Here is a 14,429-nt window from a genome sequence, read left to right on the forward strand (position 1 = left end):
GAAGATGGAACTTTTGACCATCGATTCTCTGAATAAACAGTTCGGTAGTCTGGAATAAATTGGAATACTCATAAATGTTCGCAGAAATCTCAATCACTAAATGCTCGCTATCCCCTATACTATTAGACTTACTCAAGCCCAGAGCATCTACTTATCAAAGCCGCCAGTTGGACCATGCCGAATAATCCTAAAACACTGAATTTTTACAGAATTGTCTCTCTTAAGGTCACCATGGTTGACTCGGACTGGGCACAGACATTGATTGCAACGTGGTGTGCATTCTCGTGAAATACCATACCTTAAGAGAGTACTGTAGCTGTCAGACTATCCACAAATATTGGAATGACCACAATTGCTCTCATAATTTCTCATCAGTTGAAAGAGTCAGCCACGCTAAACCTATGGGGCTTTAATGCTACTGTGATAACTTACGACTACGGAGTACAATGCCGGCTACCAGGCGTGCAGTTCGGAATGATAGAGGAACTCCTGCCGGGGTCTTACACCCCGTTCGCCGTAGGCTAGCTAAATATCCCGTCGAAGCACTAATAATGCGACCAACAATCACATTTGTTAGGGTCCATTCTTTTCTGCCATGGCATGAACAAGCCTCTTCAATGTATGGAGCCAAATGGACCCTGAATAGACGGCAGTTGCACCCTTACAGATGGCTATGGCAAGATTTGCATCTACCGTTGTGATGGTGGGTAGATGAGCCATGTTGACAAGTTAGTTCAATATGCGAAAATTCTCCACAGTTGTTACGACAACGTTGCAATCATGCAAGCAATTTATCCTCGTGGACGGAGACGAGTTTGACTTCATGAATCTATTATCCATCTTGACCTCATATTGACTTGCTTCGACATGTGCTCTCTCAGCCTGTAACTTTTTATCTACCCTCTTGCGTTTCTTTCTTTCCTAAATTCCATTGCAAATTTTCGAGGTAACTGCTATAACGTTTCGGAGTTATCGCATACTTCCATCGTCACTTGCATCGGATTCGGGGTCGAGAATGTCATAGCGCTTGACATCTATTGGGCAACGTGGAATAATCCACTAGAGCAGAGTGAGATCGGCGAGTCGGCAACGGAATAATACACGCACCTACAGTAGTTTGTATTCATTCAAAAGTAATGGACCGGAATGGCCTATCAAGAAGTAGGGCGAAGAACAACCCTGTTGATGTCTCACACCGCCCGCATGATCGCGGCCCGCCGCGGCCCGCGCGGCGATGTCAGATGCGCGGTACCGCAGAGTTTCAACTCCAACGAAATCGGCCCCTTGTATAAATTGTATAAAGACATGTATTTAAATGATCTTTATCTGTCTATCGGGCCATCTCTACCAAATCAACGCTAGCGCGCGGACATTTCGGCAAACTTCTTATTCTTTTGGAAGTATCGCGGAGTGATCACCGAGTGGCCGGGACCAATTTTGGCAGGATTCAGCTGCAATATGGGTGAATCGTGTCAGCGCTAGAATATGAAATTTCTTTATATTTTCCTTGTCGAAGAGTAAAACCTATATAGTCGTGGTGCCCTGTAATTTGTATAGCGTGAAGAACTTACACTCCGTCACCACCTGGTCTTGTGTCCCGTTGCTGAATAGGCACATACCAAAAGTTATGGACTACGCCAAGAACCCCAGCGACTCGTCGTCGCCGGAGACCCAAAGTACCATCTCCGGCCACAACTCCAAAGAGCAGTCACCATCCGATAATGACAGCTCGCTTCGGAATCTGGAGAAGAACCCATTAGAATCGACAGAGGAGGTTGTCACAGACGTCCGAAAAGCTAAAGGCGTCTCGACCTGGAAGGTACCAATAATGCAGCTCTGAAACTGAAGTTGACAGAAGCACTAACGTCTCGGGCTTGTCCTTCCTCATATAGTGGGTATTAACTCTGATAACCGTATACGTGACCGGCGCTCTATATGGACTTGATACGACCGTTGCCGCAGATGTTCAAGGAACTGTTCTTGAACAATTCGGTGAGCCGGAAAAGCTGGCCTGGATTGGAGTTGGATTTCCATTGGGTAGTGTTGCCGTTATCTTGTCAATGTGAGATACGCCTTACCACACCTAATTGCTATCGACAAACTAACATCTTTCAGGGGAAAAGCATACGGCATTTTCGATGTGAAATGGCTATTCTTTGCAACAGCTGTGATGTTCGAAGTCGGTAGTGCAATTTGCGGCGCTGCACCCAATATGAACGTCAGTTCTTGAATAACCCCAGCAGTCTTTCTATTCAATCTGCTGACAACAGTATAGGCACTCATCATCGGAAGAGTTATTGCTGGTGCCGGAGGAGCTGGTATATATCTGGGGTAAGTGATGGAGGCCCCAGTATGTTTTCACGTTTCTAAGCTAAAACCGTTTATAGAGGATTAAATATCCTGTCGTTATTGTCTTCCCCACGCGAACGTCCTCTCTACATTGCAGGAACAGGAGTCTCTTGGGGCGTTGGAACCATTCTTGGCCCAATCATTGGAGGAGCCTTTGCAGAGAGCTCTGCCACCTGGCGCTGGGTAAGATTTCAAGCTTCTTTATTTATTGAAACTGCTTCTAACATGTGAGAAGGCATTCTACATTAATTTGGTTATTTTCGCTGTTACGTGTCCCGTTTACATATTCGCCATCCCGTCGCTTGACCCCCAACCGACACTGAAGCTTTTCCAAAGGCTGGCTGCAGTGGACTGGCTTGGAACTGTTCTCAATGCTGCAATTTATGCTGTCTGGGTTTTAGCTCTCACCTTTGGTGGTGCTGAGTGGGCTTGGGATGATGGCCGAACAATTGCTTGTTTTGTCACTTGCGGCGTTCTGATCATACTCTTTGGACTGCAGCAGCGCTTCAAAGTATTCACTACCAAAGCACAGCGAATCTTCCCGGCAGGTTTCTTGGAATCACGATCATTGGTATTGCAGCATTTCGCTACGGCCTGCACAACAACAACAATCTTCGCGCCAGTGTATTATATCCCACTCTTCTTCCAGTTCACGAGAGACGATGGCGCTATTTCAGCCGCTGTACGACTGCTTCCTTTTATCTGTGTTACAATCTTCTGCATCATGTTCAACGGCACGCTTATGCCGAAATTCGGATACTACCAACCGTGGTATATCTTTGGAGGAATAATGATTACTATCGGCGGAGCTTTGATGTTTACAGTCGATTCTACTACCGCGACATCCAAGGTATACGGATACAGCGTCATCTTAGCCATTGGAACAGGCGTGGCGAATCAGGCCGCATACTCTGTTACCCCTGTAAAGGTGGCAATGGATCCGCGCTTCGGACCGCAAATGATTCCTGACGCTATTGGTTTCATCAACATGGCGCAAATCGGAGCCGCCGTCCACGCTCTGGCTATCTCTGGAACTGTATTCCAGAACCTTGCGTTCCAATATCTCCAGAGCGCTCTGGCAGGATATGGGTATTCAGATGCCCAGCTGCATGGTGCCATTGCGGGCACTCAAAGTCAGCTTCTTGCCCAAGCCACCGACGCTGTCAGAGCCCTGGCTCTGGAGGCAATTGTCAAGGCAATGAGCCGAGTATACATCCTCGTAATTGTTGCTGGTGGAGTTCTCCTACTTTCATCCCTTGGAATGAAGACTGAAAAGCTCTTCATGGAGATGTCAGCCGGAGGAGCTTAAAACCTTGATTAGCCCAAGACAGTATGGAATGCGGCATTGGGTCGGTCGGAATAAGAAGGATTGATTTCCTTGAAAGATTAGATTAATGATTGTGAATTTATTTAGCTCTGGTTGCCACTCTTAGAATTGGCATTTATATCCACTCTCTTTATACTGGACGTGGGCTCGGCCATTGGCGTTGGCTTGGTCTTACCGCAATCACAAATACATGATAATATTGCTTTTGCTCTCAAAAGTCTGTCTCCTGTGATCATTTAATCGATGTTTTATGAGCGGTATCAGTGGTTTTATATCCTTGACGATGTCATGAGACTTATAGTGTGGGTCATCATTACATGTGGAGATCAAGTCAAAGGCAAAAAGACGTACTGCACACGGATCAACAATTTTCTTAACATTCAGATATAATCAAAGTTTAATTGCCTACTCTCATTTCTCAGCATCACACTAGTTCAATACTCTGTCTATCTGATTCCTTAAAGTGTCTCTCCAAGTGGCCTGTTGGACTCCAGGTGTCTACTTTTTCATCAATGAATGTATAAATCTTACCAGTCCCAAGTCGTTGATATCGGGGAGGATTATCTGTTGTCATTCTTATAACAAGATAGCTGTCCCGAAATGAACGTGCGATACCGGTAGTATCATATCGAAATATGGTTTGCTCGTGATGAGCTACCTTAACTGCCTGTTTCGATCCCACAGGTAGCTGGTATTCGATCTTGGGATAATCGTACCATATACAGCTTCCCTGTACTTCAACCTTCACACTTGAAACAGTCTCACTTTCAGCAGAGGGAACGGAAAGTATTCCATCCTGAGTGATTGTTGAAATCACCAATTTTGAGAACTGGAGTGTCGATGTAAAAGGTAGACCGCTCCACTTCTCCTCCCATTCTTCAATTCGAAGAAACTGGGCTGTGCTCCCAAGATATGTAATATCATCGAACGATACTCCTGGGTTACCGCATGGTAAAAGAGATAGCCAAGACCAAGATGGAAAGTTATTTCGTGGAGGCGCGTCCTGGAAGTGACCACCCGAAATCGACCACTGCAGATCAGCATACAGCGTTTCTTTCCACAGCCCAAGCATAGGTGTGTACCCAGTTGCAGATTGGTAATAGTTGATTAAGCCTGCGGCTGCGGCTGCGACATCGGAGGGATATGAAAGCTCTCGAGTCACATATGACTTCAGCCACACTTGCCATATTGAGAAGGCTTTCTGTTTTTTTGTAAAGTCAAAAATTTCTGAGGTTGAATAAGCGTAAGTCAATGCCGGAACCCCACCGCTTGAAGAGCATGTTCCGTCTTCGGATTCAAAAAGATGCCGGCATTGCCACATCATTTGATCGGTTGTAAAGTACATCGTCCGCGGAGCAAGCGCAACTTCTTGGAGTACCCAACCCCGTGCAAAGTACGGGGAAGATGAACGAGATAAAAGTTTACGAGACTCTTCTTTTAGTGTCGTAGGCCTGATCATGAATTCCTCGTACAGCTCACCCGCTAAGCTCGCTGCGGCTGGGCTCGCTAGGCTGTGACGGACTACAGTGGTAGTCGTACGCCTGGATATATGAAGAGAAGATACGTCAATTATACCTCCATGGGCATCATGTGCTGCAGAGGCAGCGAGATTGATATAGCTTTGGCGATATATGTCTACCATTTTTGCTGCCTCCATTTCCCAGTCTCTATGGTCATCTTGGATGATGCATAGGGAATCGATCCATAAGTATCGAAGACCAAGCTTAACGGAAATGAAGACGGCGTCTCTAAAATTGAGATTCAAATTTTCTACCGGGATACCCATATAGTGGTTGTTTATATTGGTTGACGTAGTCTTTAATGGTGGCTCGGAGGTTGGGGGTCCCCAGCAGTGACTAAGAGTAGAATAACGAACATCGATCTCAACAGAAGTAGAGGTTTCGATCAATCGGACTACTTTCGAATCCTCAACGTCGGACAGATCTAAAAGCCTTTGAGGTCTTAGTGTTGGCTTTTCGATGCATCGAGTATGATGACAGTCGCATTCTGACATCCATTCTGAGACAGCCTTCAGCCGAGAGTTGAATGATGGTACCTTTTCTCGCCATAATATTCTATTTTTAATGTCTAGAGCTTTCCTTTAGCATTGTATTCGTTCGTTCAATCACCATTTCTTGTATCTGAACTTACTTTCAGGATGTGCAAGATAGTATACTGGGTCTCGAGGGCCTGCACTTGAGAACGGAAGATCTTCTACCCAAGTGACATTCATTAAGCGTCGTTCGGACCCCGTGTTGACTTCGGCAAATATTCTGTATGACACTGGAGTAGGTTCTCGCCCATCATAACGAGGCTTCCCATTTAGGACATTTCGAAAAGCATGTTGGCAAAGTGGGCAGTGGGCCGCTGAAGCCTCAAGAGCTTCAAAACTTGGCTTGTAAGGCGTCTCAAATCCGGCTTCAGATGTCAAGTTTGGGATCTTGGTCCAAGTAATGAAGCTCTGACAAAGGGAGCAGAGGAACTGATTTTGCGCATCAGAGGCCATTGCAAATTATTTGCTAGCTTTGCTAAAGATATTCCTGCTCTCTTGTGAATCTGGGGATCTATTTGAGAAATGTGAGGAGGAATTTCTGTTCCTTTCACGCGCCCCCTGTGAGGCATTTTCTCGCTTACCACCTGCCTGCTATTGGTCTAAAAACAGTCGCTTTCCAACTTAGCATCATGAACATCACGCATAAACATTCAATATGCTACAATAGGACTATTTTTCTTTTTACCGGCAACTCTTTGGCCAGACTACCCCAGGCCTTATTACTTGATGGAATTCTAACGTTCTCTATCTTTTTTGTCAAGCTTTAACGTTGCAGGCTATATGATGAGATATTTTACTAATCTTTATGATTCAGTCACCAACTCATGAATATCGAAATAATCCCCAAGATAAGTCCCGCTAGACAGAGCCAGATGTACACCTCATGGCGCTGGGGTTCAACCTCCGTCTCAACACGATAATCTTGTATGTCAATATCAGCCCCATTCTCAAGAAATATTCTGAGAGCATTGTCAATGGTTTCTCGCACAGGATCTACAAATAAAATGTATGAGAAGAATATGTCGCGAGTATTGAATTTTGCCCCTTTCTCACGTAATTTGGCCACAAGATCCTCCATACCTTTACTCGCAGCTATACAGAGCGCCGTGTCAAATATCCATTGACAATTGGTACGCATCTTCCCTTTAAGTAACAGTCCTGTTAAATCTTTGCGTTGTTTGGATATACCTTCGAAGAGCGCTTTAAAGGCAATGTTTCGAGTATTAGTACTTACCCCTTCTTTTAGTAATACCGCGATAATCTCTTCATCATTGTTAGTAATTATAGCCTTTTGAAGTGCAGTACTGAAATAATCCCGCTTGGTATCCCAGTTTGCTACCTCTTCAAATAGGACTTCGCCGTCATCATTGCCTGTGTATATAACTGCTTGGGATGAGGCGCCATCTGCCCCTATTTGAGTATTAACATCTGCTCCTCGTATATCTGTAGTCGTTTTCTCGCTTTCTATAACAGCTGTATCGAGCGTGGTGCCGGAAATCTCTTCCTGTTTATGGATCTTTTCTCCCTCTTGAACTAGCATTGCTGCAATGATTTTGTGGCCTTCTGATACAGCTGCACGAAGGGCGGTGCCGTAGGCGCCTGCGTGGATATTAATGTCGGCACCCCCTTTAAGCAGAACTTCTACTACATTTTTCTTGCCTTTAGCGGCTGCTGCTTGGAGTGCAGTGCCATAGAAGCCTCCTTGAGCGTTGATATTTGCCCCATTTTGAAGCAGTGTTCTCACAATCTTCTTTTCATTTCTTGCTGCAGCTACCAGAAGTGCCGTGCCATCGTGTCCTCCGTGAGCGTCAACGTCGATATCTTTTTTGAGCAGAATCTTTATGAGATTATTGAACCCATGATATACGAGAATGTGAAGTAGTTGGCTGCCTTTAACATAAGCGTCGGCAAAAGCCGTCGTAAAAGTGTTATGAAATAGTCTCATTCGTTCCAATATGAGAGGGTTATCATTTAAAAGTTGTAAAAATTGAGCTTGTTTGATGCTGTCTGAGAACTCTGCGTGCCATAGAATATATGTAGATGCATACTTTAAGAATGGGTATTGGTTTCCGAGAGCTATGATTTCCTCACTATCTGTTGCTAACTGAGAAACTTGTGTCGTCATATACGACTCGCAACAGGATCTTAGACGTTCATGGCTTCCGCTGATGATGTCTGACCCAAGGTCTGGATCAAGTATTCGTAATCTCTCATTTTGAACAAGAAAGTCCTTGACGGATTCGTGGATAAACTGTACGTTTCCATCCCGTCGTATTTCAATAAGGCCTCTCGATGAATGGGTGATTCGCCGCCGGATGTCATCTGGCGTTATTTGTGATGGGTCCCAGGAACCCATATGAACGTTCATTTCAGCCAGAGTCGCAAACTATAGCTCTTCTGGTTTGAGCAATCGTCCCGTGAATAAAACAAACTGGAGCATAAATAAAGTCTTGGATTGTCTTTACTCAGCAGTGTGAGAAACACTTCATCAAGACCGCTAGGTATTTCTTGTAACAGTTGATGCATAGCTTCGAGTTGGCCTTCATCATATGCTTTGTTCAGCATTTCAATGACAAGCACAACCCACATAAAGACACCAGATGCCTTTTGCAGGACTTTTGTTTTGATCCGCTCATCTATCTTTGTCAATTTATCGCCGGCGTATTTGATGATGTCCTTGTCGTGCTCGCTCGTAGTTTCTACAACCAATTCCAAATGCTTTTCCATGCTGATGTTTGGATAATGGCGGCTTGATAGACAGATATTGAGAGTCATCTTTGCCTTGATGCTGAGATCTTCAAGGAAGCGCACGAGCTTTCGCACATGTGATTCGCTGCATTCATCCAATGCATCAATAAAGAGGACAAGTGACTTTGGGCAATACTGTGTCTCTGAAAGCAGGAAATCTTGCAGTTATGGCTCTCGCCACGCCCACTCTGTATGTTTCTGCTGTTTGTCACGAAACCGAGGGATAAATGGTTCGTATGTGGACGATTCCTTGTGAATCAGTTGGTACACTAACGAACGCAGCATACCGATTGGCGTCTGCTCAAAGCTGTCGCCACGAGCATTAAAGAAATACGCTGCAATAAGACTATTCTTAAATAGTTTTTCTTCGCAATATTGCAAAATGCGTTTCATCAGCGTTGACTTTCCCGTGCCCGGATTCCCTTTAATCCAAAGTACTCCATTGTGGTTTGAGAGCTCGATGCGCTGACACCACTGCTGAAATTACTCGGTGTCGAAGAGCCAATTGCACGTTGTGGGATGAGCTGAAGATATATCTGTCTTGCGAGCGTCAATGTTTTGGTAGCTGAGAGAACGCAGGCAGTCTGCAGCTAGTTAGTTGTCATAGCCCTCTTATTAAATTGGCAGCCAAGCAGACGAATTGAAAGAGCAATCACCTCACCTTCTTTTTCTTTTTGAAGCCTTTCTGCCTAGTCGTATACTGGATCCTTCATTTTGGCTATCGCAGGTTAGGAACAAAGAAATAGAGGTCATGCTTTCCCAGAAATTAACGCCTTACTCCCATAGAAGTTGTAATGATTAAACTGGTGGCCCTTATCGTTGTTGTTGTTGTTGTATTGAGGCCCGTCGCCAGTCTGAATGTTTTGAGAGCCACCGCCATAGCTACTGATGTGGGAACTCGAGGTCGTTGCCATCCGTGCGACTACCAGGCCTGGATGAAGCTCAGTAAATACTCGCGTTACGTATTCCGCAGAAATATTCTTGCAGTATCACAAAACACTTGGTGTGAGGAAGAGCGGGGAATCGTTGGGCTGCAAGGGAAAGCCTCGGAGGAAGAGGCTGTCCAGCCTATATACAGCAGATGTTGAACATTCAATTTCTATTGGTTCATACGGCAACAAATCGAATATCAGGTAAAAAAGAGGTGGGGGAAAGAAACCCAGTAAATGCCCCAGCGAGTTCAGTAACCCTCCGTCTCAATGATGTAAGAGATCGTTCAGGCTTCCGGCAGGCGAGGGAGTTAGAAAGTGAAATTTCAGCAAATTGCAGGGTGCCGATTTGGAAAACCCCGCGGGTAAATTTTCGCTCAGTTCTCAGCCTGGACGGAGCGCTGTACCAACCATGCCGTCCAACACGTCTATCAGTATTCATGGCTCAGGTCCGCAAAACATCTCGTCCGGCGACGGGCCTCAATATAACAACAATGCGAGCGGCATACAGATTAATTCCGGTAATTTTGTCGGATGTACGTGCAAGATCACCCATTAAAGTGCTCTTACGCTGATTGAGTGTACTTGTAGTCAATCCCTTCCGTGAATTCGCTGAGGCGGGGGGGTTGCCAATGGAAAATCGAGGTGGTATGCCCAGCAACGACCAGCCACGTTGTCGTGAGGATTTCCATGTTGCAATCATTTGCACATTACCTCTCGAGCACGATGCCGTTTCACTAGTCTTTGACCAGTTCTGGGACGAAGACGGAGATTCGTATGGCCGCGCGCATGGAGATACAAACACGTACACAACCGGGCATATTGGGAAGCATAACGTTGTGCTGGCACTTCTCCCCAACATGGGCACAGCTTCTGCAGCTGGAGCGGCGGCTAACTTCAGGTCAAGCTATTCCGCAGTGAAGCTTACGCTTCTTGTGGGAATATGTGGCGGCGTACCGGGCACGGGCATGGACGAAATACTGTTAGGCGACGTAGTCATTAGCAAAACGGTGATTCAGCATACCCTGGGTGGACAATACCCTAACGAATTCGTGACCAAAGACACAGTATACGACAACCTCGGCCGACCGAATAAAGACATTCGCACTCTAATCGCCAGTTTTGAAACTGAGCGTGGACGAAGACAACTGCGGCAGAAGGCCGGACAATATCTAAGAGACTTACAATCCGCAGCAATAAAAGAGAGGCCGATGCAGTTACCGATATCCCGGTGTGGGCGAGGACAAGCTATTTGCGGCCAGCTATCGCCATAAACACCGGGCGTCGCAGAAGTGTAAATGCACTCAGGAGACGGATGGCCTTTGTGAAGAAGCTGCCCAGGCGCTTTGTTCCACACTCATGTGCGATGAAGGACAACTAGTACGCAGAGAGCGTTTAGTAATGAAGAAAGATTTGGAACTGGACAACGCACAATGCCCAGAGATCTTCATTGGCTGCGTGGCTTCCGGTGATACGGTGATGAAGTCCGGCGAACATCGTGACCGGATCGCTAGACAGCGAGATATCATCGCTTTTGAGATGGAAGGCGCTGGTATTTGGGACGAGGTACCTTGTGTTATCATCAAGGGAGTTTGCGATTATGCCGACAGTCACAAGAACAAGGTATGGCAGCCGTTTGCGGCTGCTACGGCGGCATCTGCGATGAAGGCAATACTGGGACGATACACCCTGACTGAGCCATCATCTTCTCACTCAAAGGTTATTCCCGATTCTCATGTACGATAGTATGATAGCTGATGTTCAGTTATGACATGAGTTATTTACCGATATTATAAATTGTGTATATGCAAGAGAGCTTGCCTCGGATGTAATAATGGGTAGATTAGCTTGTGACGAGACAAGTCAACTGGTAAGGTAATGACTATGGAGGACAAAATCGCTTGGTAATTACCAGGTCCACCTTTTATCATTAGAGATAAGAATGGTAAGGGTGATGGTTACAGTAAGCCTGCATTGAAAGAAGAGATTGAATGAGACATCGGAGTTTGGACATAGCTTCCAACGCCGATTTGCTATGCAACACCAGTATAAACAGGTATAGAAACAAGTTCTGTGCTGAGACTCACCACCAAGACTGTGATATATTCTCAGATCTCACAAGAGATCTCACATCACTGTTACTTTGCTACTGCTGAGAACCCATGAATCCATTCAATGCCTCTTACAGCAGTCTCTTTTCACTTTTAAGCTATGTGAACCTTATCCACTCAGATGGCTATTACACTATGAATACTACGGCAGACGGAAAGGATACTACAGCAACACGGTACTGAGTACGTCAGCCCCATTGACGCCCTGTCGTTATGGTCTGACAGAGGTCTCCACACTAGAACCCAGGTGGCTTTCACCTTAAATGCACCGTTTACTGTTTAATTATTAGCCTCATATGTTACCTTATAAAGGAGGACCAAGTTGTTTAACCAGGTGAAGAGCCTAGGTAGTCAGTCTTAAAAACACCAACTACTGCTTCTGCTTTCTCTGTTAAATCATGAAGTTCCAGGAAAAGACAAATCTAACAACTTAGCGCCGAGTTGTCTCGTATTCCTATCCTGCCAAGAGGATGTTTTTGAACGTGTTTGCATGGATGTTGACAGGGGTGCTACTGCCAATCCTCGGCTTTATCACAAGTCAGCAAAGCCGTAGATCTTTTAAAAGACCTTGACACCCTTATGCTTGTCAACTCTGAGCCCACATTGTGTAAGACATCCTGAACAGACCCTTCCAATGCATTTCTCAAAGCAGGCGGCAGTGGCTATTCTAGGTATTTTCCCTGTCAATTTGGTAAACAGCGACGAGAGACACAGTGTATTGACGTGATTCAGGTTTGGCAAGAGCCAGCAATGCAATTCAGGCCACCATCCTCGCCGATAGCAATCGTGATGGCAAAATAGATTCGACAGACCAGACTGATGCTGACAAAACTTTATGGACCGAGGAATATGGCGCTCTCTTTCTGGCCAACATTGGAGACACAGATGGCCGATGCTCGTCCCAGGTCACGTCTCAAACGCTAGATGGAGAATTGTCGATGTGTAACGACGCTTCTGACAATATTCTCCGCAATTCCAAGTACATTGCGCCGCTTGTCACGCTGCCAATCCAGACTCTCAGTGACAATGCTATCGGCAGCATTGGCATCTCAGGAGACAATGCAGCCGATAATGTGCGCATCTTCTACAAGGCAGACAAGGATTGGGTATATATGATGGAAAACACCACTTTCACCGCACAAGAACTCAGAACAGGATTGGAACTGGGCATTGATGGCCGCACTACGCGCTACCCACAAGTTTGGGACGGCCGAGTTCAAGTTCTTTTCAATGTCACTGACGGATCAGAATCAGGCAGCGACTCGGTGGCATTGCGTGTTGCTCCCGTATTGACTCATCATCACCTTCAGCATGCTCAGCAAGTCTTCACCAATAACTATCCGGGTATAGGTGCTCCGCAAGAAAAGTTCGTCGAGGCACTGAAGGGCCCTGTCGCTCAGGCTGGCATTGAGAAGCCTGTTTTCGAGTTCACTACAGATCCTGATATTTGGGTACAAGACTTTTTTGAGCCAGGCTATTCCAGCATCCCCGGACCCGACGGGCCTGTAGTGTTGCGCATAAATATCAGGTCTGGACAGGAGTACCGCTCCGCCGGCCGACAAGTCTTTACAGACTTGCGATCCGACTCCGTTGGCGCGATCCAGTATCTGTGGCGTGGCGGAACTACTGATTCCATGGGTAATCTGGAAACAATCCCGCCGCACAGGTTCAACAACAAAACATATGCTGCCGGTCGTATCATAATGGGCCAGCAAGACTCGGAAGACCCATGGATCATGGCGTTTCTAAGGGCTCAAGAGGCCCAAGACCCCGTTATTACTGACCATGATTGGCTTCTGGTCGGGCATACAGACGAGTATATGCAATTCTTACCGGCGAACAATTCGCGAGGCTGGATTGTTATGCTTGCCGACCCAATTGCCGGTATCCAGCTTCTGAAAGACGCGCAAGCGGCTGGACATGGCAGTGTCACGGCCGTGTCACGAATTCAACAGGCCTCTGATCCCAAGCCGGGTTTTCAGGGCTGTCTGCCCAACCTCACCATCGATCAGGTCCTGCAAATAGCCAACCTGACAGAGCTCAACACCTACGCCAATCAATACATCCAGAAGAACATTGAGATTGTTAAAAATGCTGTCGGACTCACCGATGAAGAGATTCTTCACGTCCCCGGCATCTACTATAACGAGTCATTTCCCTGTACAGCCAATGGGACTCAGCCTGAGCAGCTTCACAGCGTCGCCGCATTCAAAGCAGCACCTGCCCTGAAACCTCTCTCGATTATCGAAGCCATCAATCCCAATGGACAGCTGGAGAAAAGACAGACTACGACACGTTATACAGGTCCCCGTCTCACTGCGATGTACCCAGGCGCCATCAATGGTGTCGTGCTGAGCGATTCTCAGATTCTGGCACCCGCTCAATGGGGCCCAATTATTGACGGAAAAGACATATTTGCAACAGCAGTCCGCGATTCGTACTCAAAGATAAATTTCAACGTCACGTTTATTGATGATTGGTATGATCATCACGAGCTGGACGGCGAAGTTCACTGTGGGACGAATGTCTACCGCGACACGTCAGCTCCTTGGTGGTGAAGCCATTAGATAGTTAATTCAACCCTAAAGTCAGACCTATGGGTGGCATATAGATATCTATGTATTATATTTATTAGTGGCAGCCTTCTATTACAGATACTTCCATGAATTGAGGTGGTTTCAACAATTTGGGGGTGCGGTCGCTAGGCTGCTCATTCCGCGAGCGTAAAGCTAGCCATAACCTTGATCAATAGATCTGGTCACTGCGCAATATCTGACATGTAAATAGAAAATATCAAAAAACAGAAATCTTCAGTCACAACAAAAAGATTGGAGGTATACCATTTCTCGTTTGCCTGGCTCGGTTGAAGTCCGTGGCGTGCCCCCCGAGCAATTAATATTAGCCAACTGACT

The 14,429-nt window shown here is 46.1% G+C and overlaps 8 protein-coding genes across 8 annotated transcripts; 4 read left to right on the forward strand and 4 right to left on the reverse strand.

Moving 5' to 3' along the window:
* The first annotated feature begins 1,572 nt into the window (after nucleotides 1-1,572).
* Nucleotides 1,573-3,886, forward strand: M431DRAFT_513160 (hypothetical protein). The gene is made up of 6 exons (XM_024919967.1): nucleotides 1,573-1,819; nucleotides 1,893-2,062; nucleotides 2,116-2,218; nucleotides 2,276-2,331; nucleotides 2,388-2,532; nucleotides 2,585-3,886. Exons 1-6 carry the CDS (start codon nucleotides 1,628-1,630, stop codon nucleotides 3,656-3,658), a joined length of 1,740 nt encoding a protein of 579 aa, XP_024768793.1. The 5' UTR covers nucleotides 1,573-1,627; the 3' UTR covers nucleotides 3,659-3,886.
* A 214-nt stretch (nucleotides 3,887-4,100) lies between these two features.
* Nucleotides 4,101-6,182, reverse strand: M431DRAFT_500507 (hypothetical protein; the record flags this gene model as incomplete). The annotated part of the gene is made up of 2 exons (XM_024917925.1): nucleotides 4,101-5,764; nucleotides 5,828-6,182. The coding sequence occupies 2 exons, from the start codon at nucleotides 6,180-6,182 to the stop codon at nucleotides 4,101-4,103; spliced, it is 2,019 nt and encodes a 672-aa protein (XP_024768794.1).
* A 1,057-nt stretch (nucleotides 6,183-7,239) lies between these two features.
* Nucleotides 7,240-7,575, reverse strand: M431DRAFT_49294 (hypothetical protein; the record flags this gene model as incomplete). The annotated part of the gene is made up of 1 exon (XM_024917058.1): nucleotides 7,240-7,575. A coding segment is annotated over one exon (336 nt), but the record flags the coding sequence as incomplete, so codon positions are not given.
* Nucleotides 7,576-8,093: 518 nt separating this feature from the next.
* On the reverse strand, nucleotides 8,094-8,630 carry M431DRAFT_98295 (hypothetical protein; the record flags this gene model as incomplete). Its single annotated transcript, XM_024925028.1, has 1 exon — nucleotides 8,094-8,630. A coding segment is annotated over one exon (537 nt), but the record flags the coding sequence as incomplete, so codon positions are not given.
* Nucleotides 8,631-8,642: 12 nt separating this feature from the next.
* M431DRAFT_98298 (hypothetical protein) lies at nucleotides 8,643-8,921 on the reverse strand (the record flags this gene model as incomplete). The annotated part of the gene is made up of 1 exon (XM_024925030.1): nucleotides 8,643-8,921. A coding segment is annotated over one exon (279 nt), but the record flags the coding sequence as incomplete, so codon positions are not given.
* An 897-nt stretch (nucleotides 8,922-9,818) lies between these two features.
* On the forward strand, nucleotides 9,819-10,680 carry M431DRAFT_487027 (hypothetical protein; the record flags this gene model as incomplete). Its single annotated transcript, XM_024916446.1, has 2 exons — nucleotides 9,819-9,942; nucleotides 9,998-10,680. The coding sequence occupies 2 exons, from the start codon at nucleotides 9,819-9,821 to the stop codon at nucleotides 10,678-10,680; spliced, it is 807 nt and encodes a 268-aa protein (XP_024768798.1).
* A 127-nt stretch (nucleotides 10,681-10,807) lies between these two features.
* On the forward strand, nucleotides 10,808-11,152 carry M431DRAFT_10285 (hypothetical protein; the record flags this gene model as incomplete). Its single annotated transcript, XM_024911490.1, has 1 exon — nucleotides 10,808-11,152. One exon carries the CDS (start codon nucleotides 10,808-10,810, stop codon nucleotides 11,150-11,152), a length of 345 nt encoding a protein of 114 aa, XP_024768799.1.
* A 967-nt stretch (nucleotides 11,153-12,119) lies between these two features.
* On the forward strand, nucleotides 12,120-14,344 carry M431DRAFT_513164 (hypothetical protein). The gene is made up of 2 exons (XM_024919968.1): nucleotides 12,120-12,188; nucleotides 12,250-14,344. Exons 1-2 carry the CDS (start codon nucleotides 12,152-12,154, stop codon nucleotides 14,073-14,075), a joined length of 1,863 nt encoding a protein of 620 aa, XP_024768800.1. The 5' UTR covers nucleotides 12,120-12,151; the 3' UTR covers nucleotides 14,076-14,344.
* The last annotated feature ends 85 nt before the right edge of the window (nucleotides 14,345-14,429 follow it).

This window comes from Trichoderma harzianum (genome assembly GCF_003025095.1).
Source record: "Trichoderma harzianum CBS 226.95 unplaced genomic scaffold M431scaffold_20, whole genome shotgun sequence".
NCBI lineage: Eukaryota > Fungi > Ascomycota > Sordariomycetes > Hypocreales > Hypocreaceae > Trichoderma > Trichoderma harzianum.